This window comes from Carcharodon carcharias, chromosome X (assembly GCF_017639515.1).
Source record: "Carcharodon carcharias isolate sCarCar2 chromosome X, sCarCar2.pri, whole genome shotgun sequence".
NCBI classification, from domain to species: Eukaryota; Metazoa; Chordata; class Chondrichthyes; order Lamniformes; family Lamnidae; genus Carcharodon; species Carcharodon carcharias.
In genome coordinates this window covers 26,043,073-26,062,684 of record NC_054507.1, presented here as the reverse complement: position 1 = coordinate 26,062,684, position 19,612 = coordinate 26,043,073, and the positions used below count along the sequence as shown (strand labels likewise).

The window sequence follows — 19,612 nt, the reverse complement described above, 5'->3', positions numbered from 1 at the left end:
GGATGATATTGCAGAGATGAAACGAGTTAGCTGTGCTAATGGATGAGATAAATATTCAGTAGTTTCAAACTAATACATGCAGTCATGGAACATTGGGGTTGGGGCTGGTGAGCAGGGTCTAGGTGCATTCTCCCAGAAAGGGATGGTTTGAGGTGAGAAGCAGGCTGCAGGTCCATTTATCAGGAAGGCGTGAGAGACAGTTACATGTGAAATGACACTCACTGGCTCTTATACAGCGACTTGTTCAGGAGCAACGTAGGTAAAGGTCAAGGAACAGATCACCCTGTCCTTTCAACCGAGGGTACCAGGGGAACAGTAAGTTAAAACTGTTCATGAGTAAATACATATTTTTAAAATCCACAAAATGTATATACGAAGGAGTAATAGCTACAGTCAACATGTAACATCATGCATTCTATGTGTATTGTCATTTTTGCTGTTAAAAGGGTATTGAGTATGAAAAGGGTTGTGATTGTGGAACTGTGGCAGAAGGTCTGATGTATGAAAAGCAGCCTTGAAGGCCTGTGGAGACAACATCTCAACATTGACCAACTGGTCCTAGCTGTTTTCACACCTTTTAACAAATGAAAAATCTTGCATTTATAGAGCACCTTATCACAGAGAATCATCCCAAAACATTGCACATACAATGAATTACACCATGCAGTATCTGAGTACGTGGAAGGTGTTTTTCGCACAACAATGTCCCACAAGCTGATTCTGTTGGTTGAGGGAGGAATGTTGGCTAACAACCTGGAAGAACTTCCTGCTCTTCTTCCAATTGTTTCATGGGATCCACCTGAACCAGTGAAACAGGCATCTGAAGGAAGCCTCCAACAATGTGGCTCAAAGTCCTGGAGAAGGTTTGAATTCAACCATTAGCAGAGGAGTTGAATAAATACTTAGCATCAGTCTTCACAGTAGAAAACACTATTAGCATTCCAAAAATACTAAATAATCAAGGGGTAAAATGGGGTAGGAAATAAATACAATAACTATCACTAGAGAAAAAGTACTAGGGAAACTAATGGGGCTAAAGGCCAATAAGTCCCCTGGACCAAATGGGTTGCATCCTAGGATATTAAAGGAAGTAGCTACAGAGATAGTGGATGCACTGGTAGTAATCTTCCAAGAATACTTAGATTCTGGACAAGTCCCAGAGGACTGGAGAACTACAGTGTAACATCCTTATTCAAAAAGGAAGGGAAATAAAAAAAAACAAGCCAGTTAGCTTAACATCTGTCATTGGGAAAATGTTGGAGTCTATTATAAAGGATGTAATAGCAGAGCATTTAGAAGTACATCATCTAATCAAGCAGAGTCATCATGACTTCATGAAGGGGAAATCATGCCTGACAAATTTATTAGAATTCATTGAGGACGTAATAAGCCGGATAGATAAAGGGGAACCAGTAGATGTAATATATTTGGATTTCCAAAAGGCATTCGATAAGGTACCGCACATATGGCTACTTAATAAGATAGGAGCCCATGGTATTGAGAGTAGTATATTAGCATTGGCTAACTAATAGAAGACAGACAGTTGGGATAAGGGGAGCATTTTCAGGATGGCAACCTGTAACTAGTGGAGTGCCACAGGAATCAGTGCTGGGGCCACAATTATTTACAATATATATTAATGACTCTGATGAGGGAAGTGAATGTACTATTGCCAAGTTTGCGGATGACACAAAAATAGGTGGGAAGGCAAATGGCGAGGATGACACAAAGAGTCTGCAGAGGGATATAGACAGGTTAAGTGGATGGGCAAAAAACTGTGGGAAAATGTGAGGTTATGCACTTTGTCAGGAAAAAGAGAGGAGCTGAATATTATTTAAATTGAGAAAGACTGCATAAAGCTGCAGTACAGAGGGATTTGGGGATCCTCGTGCATGAATTACAAAAAGCTAACATACAAGTTCAGCAGGTAATAGGGAAGGCAAATGGGATGTTGGCCTTTATTTCAAAGGGAATGGAGTATAAAAATAGGGAAGTCTTGCTAAAACTATAAAAGGCACTAGTTAGGCCACACCTAGATTACTGTGAACAGTTTGTGCCCCTTATCTAAGGAAAGATATACTGGCATTGGAGGCAGTCCAGAGAAGGTTCACTAGGTTGATCCCAGGTATGGAGGCATTTTCTTATGAGGAGAGGTTGAGCAGGTTGGGCCTGTACTCTTGAAGTTCAGAAGAATGAGAGGTGACCTTATTGAAACATAAGATTCTTAGGGGGCTTGACAGGGTAGATGCTGAAAGGTTGTTTCCCCTTGTGGGAGAGTCTAGGACCAGAGGGCATAATCTCAGAGTAAGGGGTGGTCCATTTAAGACAGAGATGAGGAAGAATGTCTTCTCTCACAAGGTAGTGAATCTGTAGAATTCTTTAATGCAGAAGGCTGCAGAGGCTGGGTCATTAAGTATATTCAAGGCTGAGATAGACAGCTTTTGAACCAATAAGGGAATCAAGAGTTATGGGGAAAAGGCAGGAAAGTGGAGTTGAGGATTGTCAGATCAGCCATGATTTCAGTGAATGACGGAGCAGACTCAATGGGCTGAATGACCTACTTCTCCTCCTGCGCCTTATGGTCTTTGACTCAGAGGTGAGAGTATTAACCACTGAGTCACAGCTAACACTACTGAAGTCATTTCATATTTGCGCAATTCTGGCAGGATTAGAAGTGAGAGTTTTGACAGGTGCTTGAAATAGCCTCACTGCAAGCTTGTGTTCCTATACAAGAGCCAACTAAACCCAGAAACAACTCAACAAAGGACTCTTTTCTAAGACTACGTATAACTGAAATGATATTTTGTACAATATGTAGTTGCAGGTGATTTTGTATTGGAGCAGCAAGAGGTGCTCTTGGTTATATCTTACTGGCAGGTTTCAGAGCATGATTTTCAGAGGCTTGACCTCTGGATTACCAACATTACGTGGCACAAGCAGACCCAGTTGGGGATCTATAGGAAATAACAAAAGAAGGAGGATTATCCTGACAGGATGTTATGGTGAAGATAAAAATGTGACCATGACTGATTGGAATTCAGATGGAAACTAATCTTGTGCCAGCACCTCTGGTGAAACTGAGATTAAGGCATCTCTTTACCTGATTGGTCCTACAGGATATGTCTAACTTCTTATAACGCTTTAGAAATTGCTGTCCCCTCAAAGTGTTTGGCAGGTTGATATGGAAGGAAGGCTGATGGATGACCAAAAGGCTCCTGATTAAACACATCATACCAGAGTTATTTGCAAAATAGAAACACATGGTATTAAAGGGACAGTGGTAACTTGAGTATGAAATAGACTAAAGGATTGGAGACAGAGAGAATGGTGAATGGATGTTTTTCTGACTGGAGAGAAGTATGTAGTGGGGTCTCCCAGGGGTCAGTAATAGGACCATTGATTTTCTTGTTATATGTAAATGGTCTGGACTTGGATATAGGGAGTACAGTTTTGAAGTTTGCAAATGATACAAAACTTGGCAATGTAGCAAAAAGTAGCAGACTTCAGGAGGCCACAGGCAGACTGGTTAAATGGGCAGACACATTGCAGATGCAGTTTAATGTGGACAAGTCTGAAGTGATGTACTTTGGGAGAAACAACATGGAGACAGTACAATCTAAATGGTACCATTTTGAAGGGGTGGGTGCAAGAGCAGAGGAACCTAGGACTGCATATTCACAAATCTTTGAATGTGGTACAGAATGTTGATAAGATGATTAAGAAAAAGTTTATGGCATACTTGGCTTTGTAACTAGGGACATTGAATATAAAAACAAGGAAGTCATCCTGTACCTTTATAAATCTCAGGTTAGGCCTTAGCTGGAGTACTGCATACAATTCTGGGGACCGTATTTTACGAAGGATGTCAGGACCCTGGAAAGGGTACAGAGGAAGTTTACCAGGGATGAGTGACTTGAGTTATGTGGAAAGTTTGGAGAAGCTGGGATTGTTCTTCCTAGTGCAGAGAGGGTTGGGAGGGGGTCGTGCAGTTTATTAGAGATATTCAAAATCAAGAGGGGTTTTGATAGAGCATGGTAACCAGAAGTCATAGATTTAAAATAATTGGCAAAAGAACTAGAAAGGAAACGAGGAGAAATTTATTCACAGAGGATTTTTAAGATCTGGAACACTCACCTGAAAGGGCGGTGGAATCAGATTTCATAGGAGCTTTTAAAAGGCAATTGTACATGTACTTGAAGGGGATTAATTTACAGGGTTCTGGGGAAAAAAATACTGCTGTTTGGGACTAAATTGGATAGTTCTTTCAAAGAGCCAGGACAGGCATGATGGGCCAAGTGGCCTCCTTGCTGTAAGATTTTACGATGCACACTAACCACTCCAATGACACGACAGATGATATATTCTTGGACATTCCCATCAATGTTGTGGGCAGCCTTCGTATACTAGGACCAGTGCACATAAAGAAAAATTACATTTAAGTCAATACAACTTAGTTAACCACTTTAATTTGCTTCTAATGTCACAAGTGACAGACTGTGCACCAGATGACTGGAAACCCATTTCTAGGTCTTCGCCATTGCTGTTCTGGGCAGGCTGCTAGAAAATGTACAAGAGCCACCCAGGATATAACTCTGCCATTGATTTACACTGTTTCACCATCTCCACTCCCTTGAACTCCTGAAGTGCAGAGCCTCTTGCATGTCTCATATGGTAGAGTAAAACCTGCTTACCACCACTACATAGCATATTGTATTATTGCTTCAACATACAGTGCCATTGTCCAAGTCCTTTCAAGTATAGTGACAGCTTGTACGAGGGGAGTGTAACATCTGTCAGGGGGTGGTGGAGTAGCTGCTTAAAGAGGTTTACAATATAATTACAATATCATTTATAGAACACTGAATTTAGGTTTTCAGGTCATGAGTCAGCTGTGCAGCTGCAGGGAATGGCGAGGAGTTGGATGGCAGGAAGCAAGCTGTAGACATGCTTTATACACTATTCATTCTGAACACAATTTTTCATCTGGCTACATTACGTGTTCTAGAGTGTCTGTACAGATTTCATGTTGTAGTTTTATTGAGGCACCAGAATTAAATGAATACCAGGAGCTTTTTTTCAGCTTTTGCAACAGGACTGAACCTTTCCCCCATCTCTCTCATTTTGAATGGGTACGAGGAACTTAGTGTGTGATGGAAGAGAAAAGGCCTTGGGGTATTACTTGGGTCCACTGGGTCCATATCTTACAGAACCCCCAATATAAAGTCAGTTATTGCCCACTAAGTCACTGGAAAGTGGACTACAAGTTAAACATTTACAGTGCTATGGCAGAGCAGGAACAGGTGAGAGGGCACCTGAAAAAGAATTCTTCCAATATCAACCTTTCATGAAAGGTCAAGGCATCAGAGTGCAGTGGCAGGCAGTAACTGAAGACAAAACTTACATTGGGGGTTGGTTTGGATGTGTCCCAAATACAGTATTTCGGGGTTGAAGTCGTATAATAGGAAAGAGACATGCCAGATAGATCAATGGGCACCTGAGCTTCATTGTCATTATGCTGCCAACCATATCTGCAGGCTTTACCATTCCTGCCAATGATCAAACAGAACTTGCTCCACACATTCTGGGTCAGCAAGGAGCCACTTGTTTTGTCATCTGCTACAAGGATATTTGCGGCCAACAGGCATCAGAGTGCAGTGGCAGGCAGTAACTGAAGACAAAACTTACATTGGGGGTTGGTTTGGATGTGTCCCAAATACAGTATTTCGGGGTTGAAGTCCTATAATAGGAAAGAGACATGCCAGATAGATGCACAACATTGCGAGTGGCAAGCAAGGTCACCATTACCTTCAAATATTTGCGTCCAGTGCATTCCAAGCTAGCACTATTGTATCAGCTGATATGCCAGTCATACATCTATTAATCAGGTGGCTGATGACCAGCCCTCTCATCTCTTTCCCCATGAAATAGCAACAGGAGCATGACACAGCTGCCCAAGTATTTGAAATAGTAGAAGGGGGTCACTGATGGCAGCCATGTAGGCTGCGGGTTTCTGCTGCTTTTCTGGCACCATTAATTGTTCCTCCTCACTTACACATTGAATCAAGCAGGACTACCTCCTGCAGCTGTACATGCTGCTACTTGCAAAATGTTGGTGAGAAGATTGCAGGATACTGTGAAGTTCTGTCTTGCCCTGTCACACTGGCAGAGCTAACAGGCTACTGTTCAATGCCAACAATGATGGGGAAATAACTGATGTTACCTTGCTGGCTCCAAGAGATATCTTTCAACAGAGCTCACATTATAAGATACCAAATGTACATGCTGTTTGTGTTGTTGAGTATATACTTGTGGATATGTGACAGAGGGTGAGGGAAAGACTTAAGAGCTGAGTGATACCAGCCCAGAGCTTGGGGGAGAACTGCAGCTTCACTTCCTCTTACTGCTCCAATGCTTTTAGAGGCTATCCTGGTTGACCTATTCCAAAGTAGTTAAAGGCTGCTAATCTCGGAGGCCTCCTCCTGTTCGAGGTGACGACTTGTTGACATGCTGTAGGCTGTGGGAGTACGTGCACACTTATGGACATGTGCCGTAATTGCAGTCCATCCTGGGTGTAATTAAATGACCATGCATCACGCAGCTAAGCTGTGTTAAAGTGCTTTTACGTGCAAATCCCTTGGAAGTTCTGACTGTACTAAGGCTTTCAATGTAAACTGTAACTGCAATGTGCCCCCTGTGGGTATGCGTGGTCAACACTGCAAGAACTTACACCCTCACCTCAAAGAATTTCAGGCTCGGCACGATGTTGAACTCATCTTCCATTGCCTTCGCCTCTGTGCATACTTCTTTGGGCAGAAGTCCTGCCCCTGCTCAACAGACTCTTTCACCCACCTCCAGTATTCTCCCTCTACCTGGACCTCTCCCTCTCCTCTCTTACTCACTCTTGATCTTTTCACTGAGAACTGTCAGTGTGACATTGGGCATCTTAGTTTCTCTGCTCCTTTCACCCATTCTAGCCTGTCTTCCTCTGAACTTGCTGCACTCTGTTCTCTCAGGTCCAACCCTGACTTTGTTATCAAAACTGCTGACAAGGGTGGTGCTGCTGTTGTCTGGTGTAGCAACCTTTACCTTGCAAAGGCTGAGCACCACCTCTCAGACACTTCTTCCCACCTCCCCGGACCATGACCCCACCACCGAACATCAAGCCATTATTTCCAGGACTGTCACTGACCTCATCTCCTCTGGAGATCTTCCCTCCACAGCTTCCAACCTCATAGACCCCCAAGCCCGGACTACCTCCTTCCCAAAATCCACAAACAGGACTGTTCTGATAGACCCAACGTTTCAGCCTGTTTCTGTCCCACTCAACCTATTTCTTCCTATCTTGGCTCCATTCTCTCTCCCCTTGTCTAGTCTCTTCCTACCTACATTCACCATTTCCTTATTATCTACTATTAACTCCCCACTGTCACTCTAGAGGACCGACACACAATTTACTTACTCTTTTCCTTTTTAAATACCTGTATGAACTCTTGCTATCTGTTTTTACATTTTGACCCAGCTTCCTCTCGTACTCTAATTTCTTTCTCCTGATTAACCTTTTAGTCATTCTCTGCCATTTTTTATATTCTGACTAATCATCTGACCTGCCACTCATTTTGCACAGTTATAATGATCAGGTAATCTGTTTTTTGTGCAGGCAGTGTGGTGGATGGTTCTTTCTCTCTGTTCTGGCATAATCCCTATCCCCATTAATGACCAGTGCGAGTCTTTAGCAGGGGTCCAAGAGCTCACCTCCTGTATGGTAATGACCGAGACCAGAAATGCAGCTGGGGTCAGGAAGGCAATGCTGAGGTACACAGAAATGCCAGTCTGCCTGCCTCATGTTCTACAATGGGCAAACAGAATTTCCAGGTCCAAGTATTAGCAGGTCTTCTAACTCCTGAGCCGAGGCTTATCCTCCCCCTTTCTGTCACTCCCAGCTGTTGTTTGACAGAGATCAGGAGCAATAACCTTGGCTGAACCATACAGACCAGGAAAATCCTGGGGTCAGTTTGTCCTAGGGTTATGCTTCCAACTGCTCTTAGCGAGGGGACATTGGTTTGGCCTCAGTGCCTCTGGGTTACTAAAGGGAAAATTAGCCAGAGTTTCCAGCAACCCTTCCTACAAATGCACATGTGAATGGGAAATTGAGGAGAGAATCAAGCTCATCTGTCTTGGCCACTTGCATTGAACTCACTGTCTTGGCTCACACGTGAAGAATGAGCACTTGACAAGTTACCCTGGGAGCAACTGGCACCATTTCCAGCTTTGCCTAGCTAGGAGCCAACATCTTCAGGAGAGGAAGGAGGGAAGAAAATTCACAAAGAAGGATTGTTTTCAAATATATAAATACAGCATCATTATGGCGGCATCATTATGGTTTGGGAAGTTTCTGAGCAAACTCAGTGCCTGTACCAGCCTGTGTGGACATCCAGTTCAGAACATGTTAATAAACATTAAGCAAAGCCACAATTGCTATCATCATGCTAATTACAAACCTGTAAAAGCACAGCATTTTGCCAGATTGGTGATGCCTTTAACATACCAAGCAGCTTCCAGAAACTAAGACCTTCTGCATACAACTGTCACTTCTGATGGAATGCAATTTACTCAATTATTAAACTTGTCCAGATCTTTTTATGGGATTCATGAGTGCTCTGTCACAAGTTTTCAAACACTGTACCCTGCCCTATTGGTATTAATCTTCCTTATCATCTCAGTTACCATCTTAGTTCTCAAGATAGGTTAAAAAAGCTGGGACTCAACAGTTTAGGGAAGCGTAGACTCAGGAGTGGATCTGATCAAGATTTATAAGATTATTTCACTTCAAAGCACTGGAGAAGTACTATCAGCGGTGCTTTTGCACAGTCTTCCAAATCCAGAGGCTAGAAAGTGGTCCAACAGCAGTGTCCTCTCCCAAGCCAACTCTGCTGGACAGGACATGTCATTCATATGCCTTACATTAGACTCCCAAAGCAACTGCTCTACTCTGAACTCAGTCACAGCAGGAGATTCGCAGGAGGACAGTAGAAATACTTTAGGGATGTCCTCAAAGAGATCAAACATTCCCATCAACTCTGGCTTGTGAGTGACCAAAATGGAGAAGGTTCACTTGAAAAGGCACCAAACAGATTGAGAGACTTTGTCATGAACGTGCAGAGGTGAAGTCGAGGCATTGAAGTGCAAACTTCCAAACAACCCATCTACCCAACCCTTCAAAAACCATCAGCCCCACATGTGGCAGAGTCTGCAGATTGTGCATTGGATTTATCAGCCATCTCAGAACCCAATGAACTGGAATGGAAGCAAGTCATCCTCGATCCCAAGGGACTACCTAAGAAGGAGAAGATAAAACGATGAAGGGGATAGATTGTGTTCCAGTTAACAGTATTCCAATCAAATAGGCTAGGGACCCATTTGAAGTTTAAAGGGCTAGTGCCAGGTTAGTTGTCAGTAAGTGGTTCTTTCCCCAGAGAACAGTGGGTCTCTGGAACAGGCTGCCATCTTGTGCGGAGGAAGTTGATTTGTTGAATTCCTTCAAGAGAGAGCTGGACCATGTACAAAGCAAGGTACTGCAAGGAATTAATCAGGGCCAAAGTAGTCTCCTGGACTCGTTTTGATCACCTGAGGGGGTTGGAGATGAATCTCTCCCTAATTGGCCTGTGCTTCTACCCGGTTTTTCATCTTTCCTGGGAGATTACATGGCTCTGGGTGGAATTTACATGTATTGTGATGCACAAGGCAGCGCAGTTGTGTAGGCCAGGCTGGATAGGCCAGAGGGTCTTTACCTGTATTTCATTACTGTGTTGGATTGTGGGAATGTTGCATGCAAATAGCCTGTCAGCTGTAAACACCGCACCCGCGAAAAGTGACCGAGCTGATCTGCTCAAACTCCACTTATTGTCGAGAGACTCGCACATTACTGGAAATTCAAACACTATAACCTGCAGATTAAATGACGCGAAAAATAGCCCACAGGAGGTTAATTATTTTTAAAAGCTTATTATTTTTGAGCAGGACATTTTCCGCTCCGTGTGCTGTATGAATGCATTTCTATTTATAATGTGTTTTGAATAAAGTGAGACACTATAATATAGGAGCACCTGTTGGTTCCACTCTTCATAGCCCAGGGTCAACGATTACGTATAGCGGCATATGGAATTCGCTCGTTCGCTTCATGAACACGGCAAAAAAATGAACTAAAGTGAATCGTAAATTTTCACTCGGTTTCCTGAATTGCTTCCGATAGCTTCAAAAAGCTCACACACCGTTTACTAAGTCAAATCCATTCAGATTGTAAATAGGAAATTACTGTGACAACTGTGTTATCAATTTGTATTAATTCGTCCACGAAGTAGACTTTAAAACACGGTGTATTGGTCATTTCAACGAAGCTTCTGAATTAAGTGGTTGAAAGGAGTAAGAATGAGATAGACTCGATCTGTCAGTATCAACAAAAACTAACACTGGAAATCTGAAGTCAAATCAATGCCCCTTTCTCTTCACATACGCTGACAGACCTGCGGTGTGAGTGTGAAGCTAGCTGGAGTTCAGGATCTGTGGTGGGTACTTTACTCACGGTTCTTTCGGAATGTCCCCATTCTCATTCGTCTTTTTGACCTCGGGCTTGGCAGGGTTCAGGAGGGGGTTTCGATCAGAACCGCTCGTCGCTCGCCCCCTGGGGGGCTGTTGCCATTTCCACAGCCAATTGACAAAGCCGTTGGGTTTCCCCGAAACATTGGCAGCTCTGAAGTGACAAACTCCAGCGGTGAAGCAAGGCAGTGATCTTAAACGATGCATTGCTGACGAACGCGGATCGGATTCCCTTCTTCACTAATGTAACGATCCTTTAACCTCTTTCTCTCTAATATATCTGCCTAGTAAACTCTTCGCTACGGTATTCCTTCTATTTCCCTTCACCAACTCGGAGCTGTCCCCCCCAGACTGTCAGTTAATTCGCCTCCTCTCTTCCATCTCGTAATGTTTGTTGAACACGCGGCGCAAGCAAACTTTACCAAAGTAGGTGGGACTAAAATTGCAGTGTCCAAGCAGAAGTGTCGCAACCTGGAAGGCGGCGCCCGAGCACGTTAAGCTGCCCGACAACGCGGGGCATTAGACAGATTTACTATGGGCTTCTGACTGTTTGTGGAAAAGAGCAAAGGCATTTTTGGCACCTGGCATCGATTTTACAGTGGGAGCCACTGGAGCAGGGAAGGTGTCACTCAGGACCTTCTTAGAGGTAACGGATTTTACCCACCGAGTCCAGGCTGACATATTCATGTTGGAGTGTACACTGGTGTCAGCCTGGGTTGTTCGATGGGTAACACTCTCGCCTCTAAGGTAAACAAGCCACTGGGACTAAAAGGTGCAAGCGCCACTCCATAGATTTGAGCCCCATAATCCAGATACTGAAGGCGTGCTGCACTGTCAGATAAGTCTTTCAGATAAACCATTAAACTGCGGCCCTTCTACCTTCTCAGGTGGAAGCAAAAGATTACAATACTATTTTGAAGAACAAGGTAAGTTTTCCTGGGTGTCCTGGCTAATGCCTCAACCAACAAAACTGGAGAAAACAGATGATCTCATTGCAATTTTGTGGGATCTTGCTGTGCACACATTGACTGCTGTGTTTCCTGCATTATAACAGTGACTAGACATTGTATCTCATTGGCTGTAAAGTACTTGGGACATCCTGATATTGTTAAAGGTGCTATATAATTGCAAGTTATTTTCTTTATATTGAACTATATGACAGTTTGATATTAATGGGGAAGGAAATGCATGGTCACATAAATCTAATGTTAAATTTATGGAACAACTAGGACATACTGACCTTGGTGAGGTTGTTACAGAAGCATTTTAGTAATTATGCATTACGCAATTTGATGATGACCTGTCAAAAAAAATGCTTCCCATTTTTTCTTCTTCTTGAGTTCTCTGCTCAAAGAGATTATTTGCTGAACCATGGCAACGAACCATGATTTTTTACTACAGCAAGGGGGCAGACCCTGAGTCTACCTCAACCAGAATGGGAATCAAACCCCATGCTGTTGGCATTAATCTGATCAACATGCTAACTGTCTAGCCACAAAAAGCAGGACAAATCCAACTCGGCCAATTACAGCCTCATCATTCAACTTTCAATCATCACCAAAATTGTCGACCATGTTATCAAGCAGCATGTGCTTAGAAATAACCTGCTCATTGATGCTTAGTTTGGGTTCCACCAGGGCCACTCAGCTCCTGACCTCATTACAGCCTTGGTCCAAGCGTGGACAAAAGGGCTGAACTCCCGAGGTGAGGTGAGAGTGACTGCCCTTGACATCAAGGCAGCATTTGACCGAGTGTGGCATCAAGGAGCCCTAGCAAAACTGGAGTCAATGGGAATCGGGGGCGGAAACTCTCTGCTGGTTGGAGTCATACCTAGGACAAAGGAAGATGGTTGTGGCTGTTGGATGTCAAATCACCTTATTCCTAGGATATCACTGCAGGAGTTCCTCAGGGTAATGTCCTAGGCCCGACCATCTTCAGCTGCTTCATTAATGACTTACCCTCCATCATAAGGTCAGAATTGGGGATGTTCACTGTTTATTGTACAATGCTCAGCACTATTTGTGACTCCTTAGATACTGAGGAGTCCATGCCCATATGCAGCAAGACCTGGACAATATCCAGACTTGAGCTGATAAGTGGCAAGTAACATTCATGCCTTACAAATCCCAGGCAATGACCATCTGCAGCAACAGAGAATGCAACCATCTCCCCTTGACATTCAATAGCATTACCATTACTGAATCCCCCACTATCAACAGCTTGGGGATTACCATTGACCAGAAATTGAACTGGACTAGCCATATAAATACTGTGGCTACAAAAGCATGTCAAAGTCTGGGAATACTGTGGCAAATAACTCAACTCCTGACTCCCGAAAGCCTGTCCACCATCTATAAGGCACAAATCAGGAGAGTGATGGAATAATCTCCACTTGCTTGGATGAGTGCAGCTCCAACACTCAAGAAGCTCAAAGTTCGACAGCATCCAAGACAAAGCAGCCTGCTTGATTGTCACCCCATCCACAAACATTCACTCCCTCCACCACTGACGCACAGTAGCAGCAGGGTGTACCGTCTACAAGATGCACTGCAGCAACTCACCAACTCCTTAGGCAGCAGCTTCCAAACCCGTGACCACTATCACCTAGGTCTTTTTAGGAGGCCCCGCCACTGGTGACAATACCGCCTCCACATTTGCCCTTGAGGGCCTGGCCACAGGCGATGGTGAGCTGGCCTTTGGGCCTGAGCCAAACCCACCCCGAGAAAGGTTGGCCATTTTTTTGTTTTTTTTTTTTTAATTTATATTTTTTTAAATAAAGTTCCTCCCTGGGGAGGGGAGAGGGGGAGAAAGGTGGAAATAACCTCCCCCTCTGAGATGTTAATAGAAGAGAGGAGAGGATGGAGAGGGGTAGAGGACAGGGAGGCACAGGAGGGAAAGGGGAAAGTCTAGGTGGGTGTCTCTGGGTGGACGATGGACATTGGGTGGGGGCCTCGTTGATCTTCCGGTAGGGGGATGTCTTCACTAGCCAGTACTGGCCACTGGGAAAAGGCTGGGCGGGGGAGGGATGGCAGCAAGATATTCTTAACACACACACATCACCCTTTTTCTTCCCCAAGTCCTTTGGGCAGTCTTCTGCCCACCCCCTACAGAGCACAGTCTTTAACAGCCCCCACCTGAACAAAATAGAAAGTCCAGACACCCACCTAGGATGTTATAAGTCACAGTCTTGGCCTCCTGGCCTTCCTGTCCTGTAGCAGCAGCAACAGCAGCAGTTGTTCTTCTTCTCCCTCTCTCTCCTTCTCCTCTTTTGGCCCCTTCAAAAGAAGGCCCTCCAACTCCCCCATGCAATAGAGGAGGACAATGATGAGATGAAGCCAAGGGCACAGGAACAGCAGACAGGAGACAGTAGGAGCAGGAGCAGCAGCAATATACAGCCTCCTCTCCTCACTCCCTAGATCCAACTGAAGCAACCACTACTACCACCTAGGAGGACAAGGGCAGCAGATAGATGGGAACACCAAGTTCCCCTCCAAGTCACACACCATCCTGACTTGGAAATATATCACCATTCCTTCACTGTCGCTGGGTCAGAATCCTGGAACTCCCTCCCTAACAGCGCCGTGGGTGTACCTACACCACAGACACTGCAGCAGTTCAAGAAGGCAACTCACCACCACCTTCTCAAGGGCAATTGGGATGGACAATAAATGCTGGCCTTGCCAGCGATGCCCACATCCTATGAAAGAATAAAAAAAAGGCATCTGAGCTAAACCCCTGCCCCTTTTCCTACATTTTGCCAAGTCTAAAATAGAACCTAGAGCAGGATAGGGACAGGGCAGGTCATGGTGCAATTCAGACCTTTGATTTGCTGGTGATGGAAGTTCATTGTAAGCCTTAATCATTGACTTAAAAAAAAAGAAATTCTAACAAACAGTCTTTTTATTGTTTACATTATATATATTTCTGTCTAGTACCGTTTAAAAACTGGACTGGTCTAACAGCATCTGTGGAGAGAGGAAAAAAAGAGTTAACGTTTCGAGTCCACGTGACTCTTTTTCAGAGCCAAAAAGACGGAAAATGTGGTGAAATTTATACTGTTTAAGGGGGTGGAGCAGGTGAAGCTGGATAGAAGGCCAGTGAGAGGTGGACGCAAAGGAGAGTTTGCCAGAGATGTCATGGAAAAAAGTACAAAGGGATGTTAATGATAGTGGTACTGGCTAAAGGAGGTGCTGATAGTGGCATTAAGGTCAGAAAGCAGAATGTGATAATAGCTGGACAAGGGTAAGCACTCTGAAAAGAACAACATGAACAAGTAACAGATGGTGGGGTTGTGGGGGGGTGGGGGTGACGGTGGTGGGAAAAAAGGTCAAAAATAGAGTAAAAGGTGGGGATAAAGCAATGGATAAAAATAAAAAAAAAAATAAGTGGATAAAAAATAAAAATTAAAAAATTTAAATGAATGTTGAAAAAAGGGGGTGAGGATGGAAGAGAGAGTTCATGGTCTGAAGTTGTTGAACTCAATGTTAAGTCCAGCAGGCTGTAAAGTGCCTAGTCAGAAGATGAGATGCTACTCCTCCGGTTTGCGTTGGGCTTCACTAGAACATTGCAGCAGGCCAAGGATGGACATGTGGGCATGAGAGCAGGGTGGAGTGTTGAAATGACAAGCGACAGGAAGATCTGGGTCATGCTTGCGGACAGATCGAAGGTGTTCTGCAAAGTGGTCACCCAGTCTGCGTTTAGTCTCTCCAATGTAGAGGAGACCGCACTGGGAGCAACAAATGCAGTAGACCAAATTGAAGGAAGTGCAAGTGAAATGCTGCTTCACCTGAAAGGAATGATTGGGCCCTTGGACAGAGGGAGGAGGTAAAGGGGCAGGTGTTCCACCTTCTGCGATTGCATGGGAAGGTGCCAGGGAAGGGGGATGAGGTGTTGAGGACACTGGAGGAGTAGACCAGGGTGTCCCGGAGGGAACGGTTCCTACGGAATGCCGACAGGGGGGGTGAAGGGAAGATGTGTTTGGTGGTGGCATCATGCTGGAGCTGGCGGAAATGGCGGAGGATGATCCTTTGAATACAGAGGCTGGTGGGGTGAAAAGTGAGGACAAGTGAGAACCTATCATGGTTCTGGGAAGGAGAGGAAGGTGTGAGGGCAGAGGCGTGGGAGATGGGTCGGACATGGTTGAGGGTCCTGTCAACCACCGTGGGTGGAAAACCTCGGTTAAGGAAGAAGGAAGACATGTCAGAGGAACTGTTTTTGAAAGTGGCATCATCAGAACAGATGGGATGGAGGCGAAGGAACTGAGAGAATAGGATAGACTCCTTACAGGAAGCGGGGTGTGAGGAGCTGTAGTTGAGGTAGCTGTGGGAATTGGTGGGCTTGTGGTGAATATTGGTGGACAGTCTATCACCAGAAATTGAGACAGAGAGGTCATGGAAAGGAAGGGAAGCATCAGAGTTGGGCCATGTGAAGGTGATGGAGGGGTAGAAATTGGAAGCAAAATTGATAAAATTTTTCCAGGTCCAGATGAGAGCATGAAGCAGCACCGAAACTGTCATCGATGTACCAGAGAAAGAGTTGTGGGAGGGGGCCTGAATAGGACTGGAACAAGGAATGTTCCACATACCCCATAAAGAGACAGGCATAACTGGGGCCCATGCGGGTACCCATAGCCACACCTTTTATTTGGAGGAAGTGAGACAAGTTTAAGGAGAAATTGTTCAGCTGGAGAGAACAAGTTCAGCCAGACAGATGAGAGTGGTGGTGGATGGGGATCGAAGTCATATGGACTCGAAATGTTAATTTTTCTTTTCACCCCACAGATGATGTTAGACCTGTTTAGTTTTTCCAGCATTTCTGTTTTTATTTCAGATTTTCAGCATCTGCAGTATTTTGCTTCTAAAAACTGGACTGTTTGGAACATAACCTTAGGCACAATGCCATTTTGATGTTTGATTGTCCTCCTCTTCCTCCTAAAATGGTGGCAACTCCCTCTTCTCAGAGTCAGAAAATGATTGGTTCAAGCCCCACTCCACAATTTGAGTGTGTAATCTAGGTTGACGCTATTGGATTTCTGAGAGGGTGCTACATTCTGAGAGATGCCATCTTTCAATGAAATATCAAACTCTGATCTTGTCTGTTTGTTCATATGGATGTTAAAGATCCCAGGGCCAAACATGGGCAACAGCCAGATGGTTTACTTTTCCTGGTCAACATACTAACACCTCCAAAAAAAAATTAACTGATCATTAATTTGAAGTTTGTGGGATCTTGCTGTTACCAAATTGGCTGTTTTGTTTAATAAAAACAGAAAATGCTGTAAAAACTCAGCAGGTCTGGCAGCATCTGTGGAGAGAGAAACAGAGTTAATATTTTGAGTCCATATGACTCCTTCAGAGCTAAAGAGAAGTAGAAATGTGATGGGTTTTATGCTGTTTAAGAGGGGGTGGAGCAGGAGGAACGAGACAGAAAGTCAGGAATAGGTGACAGCTAAGGAGAGATTGACAAAGATGTCATGGACACAAGACAAAGGAAGTGTTAATGGTAGTGGTAAAGGGTAAAGAAGGTGCTGATAGTGGCATAAAGGTAAGATAGCAGAAGGTGTTAAAAGGAGAACAAGGGTCAGTGCTCTGTGAAAGCAAAACAAGAGAACAAGCAGCATGCCAAGGATAGACATGTGAGCATGAGAGCAGGATGGTGTGCTGAAATGGCAAATGACAGAAAGGTCTGGGTCTGGGAAGGCTTGCGGACTGAGCGAAGATGTGCCACAAAGCAGTCACCTAGTCTATGTTTAGTCTCCCCAAGGTAGAGGATACTGCATTGGGAGCAGCGAATACAGTAGATCAAATCGAAGGAGGTGCAAGTGAAGCACTGCTGAAAGGAGTGTTTGGGCCCTTGGACGGTGAGGAGGGAAAAGGTAAAGGGATGGGTGTTGCACCTTTTGTGATTGCATGGGAAGGTGCCGTGGGAGGGGGTTGAGGTGTTGGGGGTGATGGAGGAGTGGACCAGGGTGTCCCAGAGGGAACGGTCCCTATGGAATGTTGATAGAGGGGGTGAGGGGAAGATGTGTTTGGTGGTGGCATCGTGGTGGAGTTGGCGGAAATGGTGGAGGATGGTCCTTTGAATGTGGAGGCTGCTGGGGTGAAAAGTGTGGACAAGGGGGTCCCTATCATGGTTCTGGGAGGGAGGGGAAGGGGTGAGGGCAGAAGCATGGGAGATGGGTCAAGGGCCTTGTCAACCACAGTGGAGGGGAGCCTCAGTTAAGGAAAAAGGAAGACATGTCAGAAATGCCATTTTGGAAGGTGGCATCATCGGAACAGATGTGATGGAGGCAGAGGAACTAAGAGAATGGGATGGACTCCTTACAGGAAGCAGGATGTGAGGAGCTGTAGGGTGAGGGTGTGGTCGAGGCAGCTGTGGGAGTCAGTGGGCTTGTAATGAATATTAGTGGACAGTCTGTCACCGGAAATGGAGATAGAGAGGTCAAGGAAGGGAAGGGAATTGTCAGAGATGATCCATGTGAAGGTTGTTTTGTTTGCCCACATAACATGGGCGACTATATTTCAAATGTAGTCCTTTGGTTATAAAGCACTTTGATAAGGTGCTATATAAATGCAAGTTATTTTTTTCTTCCTCTCTGCTGTGTCTCCAGAGCACTGATCCATGCTGGTTTTGGTATGCTTGATCCAACAGGCCTTTCTTCATCTGTAAGGCCAGACAATAAAAGTTGGAAGGCTCTTTGACTATGGGAAAGCATCACAGTTGAGCACAGGCTCAATCACTGGACATACACTAATGATTGAACCTGGGACCTTGGTCTGTATGGTTTAGGCCTATGGTGCATATACCCACTGAATCATGAGGAAGAAGGAGCCAATGATTCGTCTTTAACTGAAGATAAAGATCTCATAATTCAATGGTGAGTCATCAGAGGCCTTAGAATTGGCCGATTAAAGACCTCTTAAGACCTGTTAACTAATCTGTGCTTCATTTTTAAAACAATAATTTAAAGCATTGTTCTCAGAAAGGTAAATCCATATTGGCTGGATGAGGTCATGCAGATGGTACAAATTATATATTTTGTCATGATACTTTGCAGCTGAATACAACATACTCCCTTAAGAAGCATGTTATTTAGTTAAAATGAGGAGTTTTTCTTATATGAAGAAGACACTTCAAGGGATCATCCCTCTCTCCAGAAATGAGTAGTCATCATTCTTTGAAGCACCATGGCAAAGATGAAGAGGCAGCAACATTAATAATAATAACAGAAAATATTAAATGAGACCAGGGGACAAAAATTCGCCATGTGTGCAAAATGGGCATAATGGGTGACCACTTGCATGCCAGTCTGTGCCAGCCTAAGGCCAGAATCATATTGAAATGGTCAATATTTGGGGGAAGATAACCCTGTGCTTACGTGTACTGAAATTGTATGTTACTGGACTTAAAGAATCCCTGAAGAGGTCAATCAGACCCACTGACTCTGCCTTGTGACCGACCAAAATGGAGAAGGTTCATTCGGGAAGGCACTGAGCACATCGAGAGACTTCGTTGGGAACACACAAAGATGAAGTCAAGGTGTTGGAGAGAGCACAGAAACCTCCCAACAACTCATCTACCCAATTCTGCAAGCACCACCTGTTCTACGTGTGGTAGAGCCTGCAGTTTGCACATTGGGACCTATCAGCTAAGCTCCCTCTAAGCTGTGCACCCGCACGGACATGCACCAGTCCATCAAATGCTGCGTATTTGATTTTTAACGCTGCTCCCATGGAATGTGAATAGTATTCTGCTGCTCTGGCAATCCCTGCTTCGTCAAGCTGTGATGCCACTCATGGCTGGATTTTCATCGGTGCTTGATTCCACTCAATGTGGCCAGCCAGGCCATGTGGCAATAGCTGATTGATTGGCAGCTCGCCCAATAAGAATGCAGGAAGAGATAGAGAGCTCTGGAAGCAGGAAATGGTGGAGAAAAGAAGCTGCCATCTGAGGAGTTTGTCTGGCTTGCTGCAAACTGGTGAGTAGTTTCTGAGGTACCCAGAGTTCTGTGGGTGCAAAT

The 19,612-nt window shown here is 44.6% G+C and overlaps 1 protein-coding gene across 1 annotated transcript in view; it reads right to left on the bottom strand.

The window, feature by feature from the left end:
- The window catches only part of LOC121273275 (glutaminase kidney isoform, mitochondrial-like), a 72,122-nt gene extending 61,190 nt beyond the window's left edge, over positions 1 to 10,932 (bottom strand). The window contains exon 1 of the mRNA XM_041180336.1: positions 10,580 to 10,932. Coding sequence (XP_041036270.1) covers positions 10,580 to 10,800 — 221 coding nt within the window. The 5' untranslated portion in view covers positions 10,801 to 10,932. The remainder of the gene's footprint in view (positions 1 to 10,579) is intronic.
- Between the last annotated feature and the right edge of the window lie 8,680 nt (positions 10,933 to 19,612).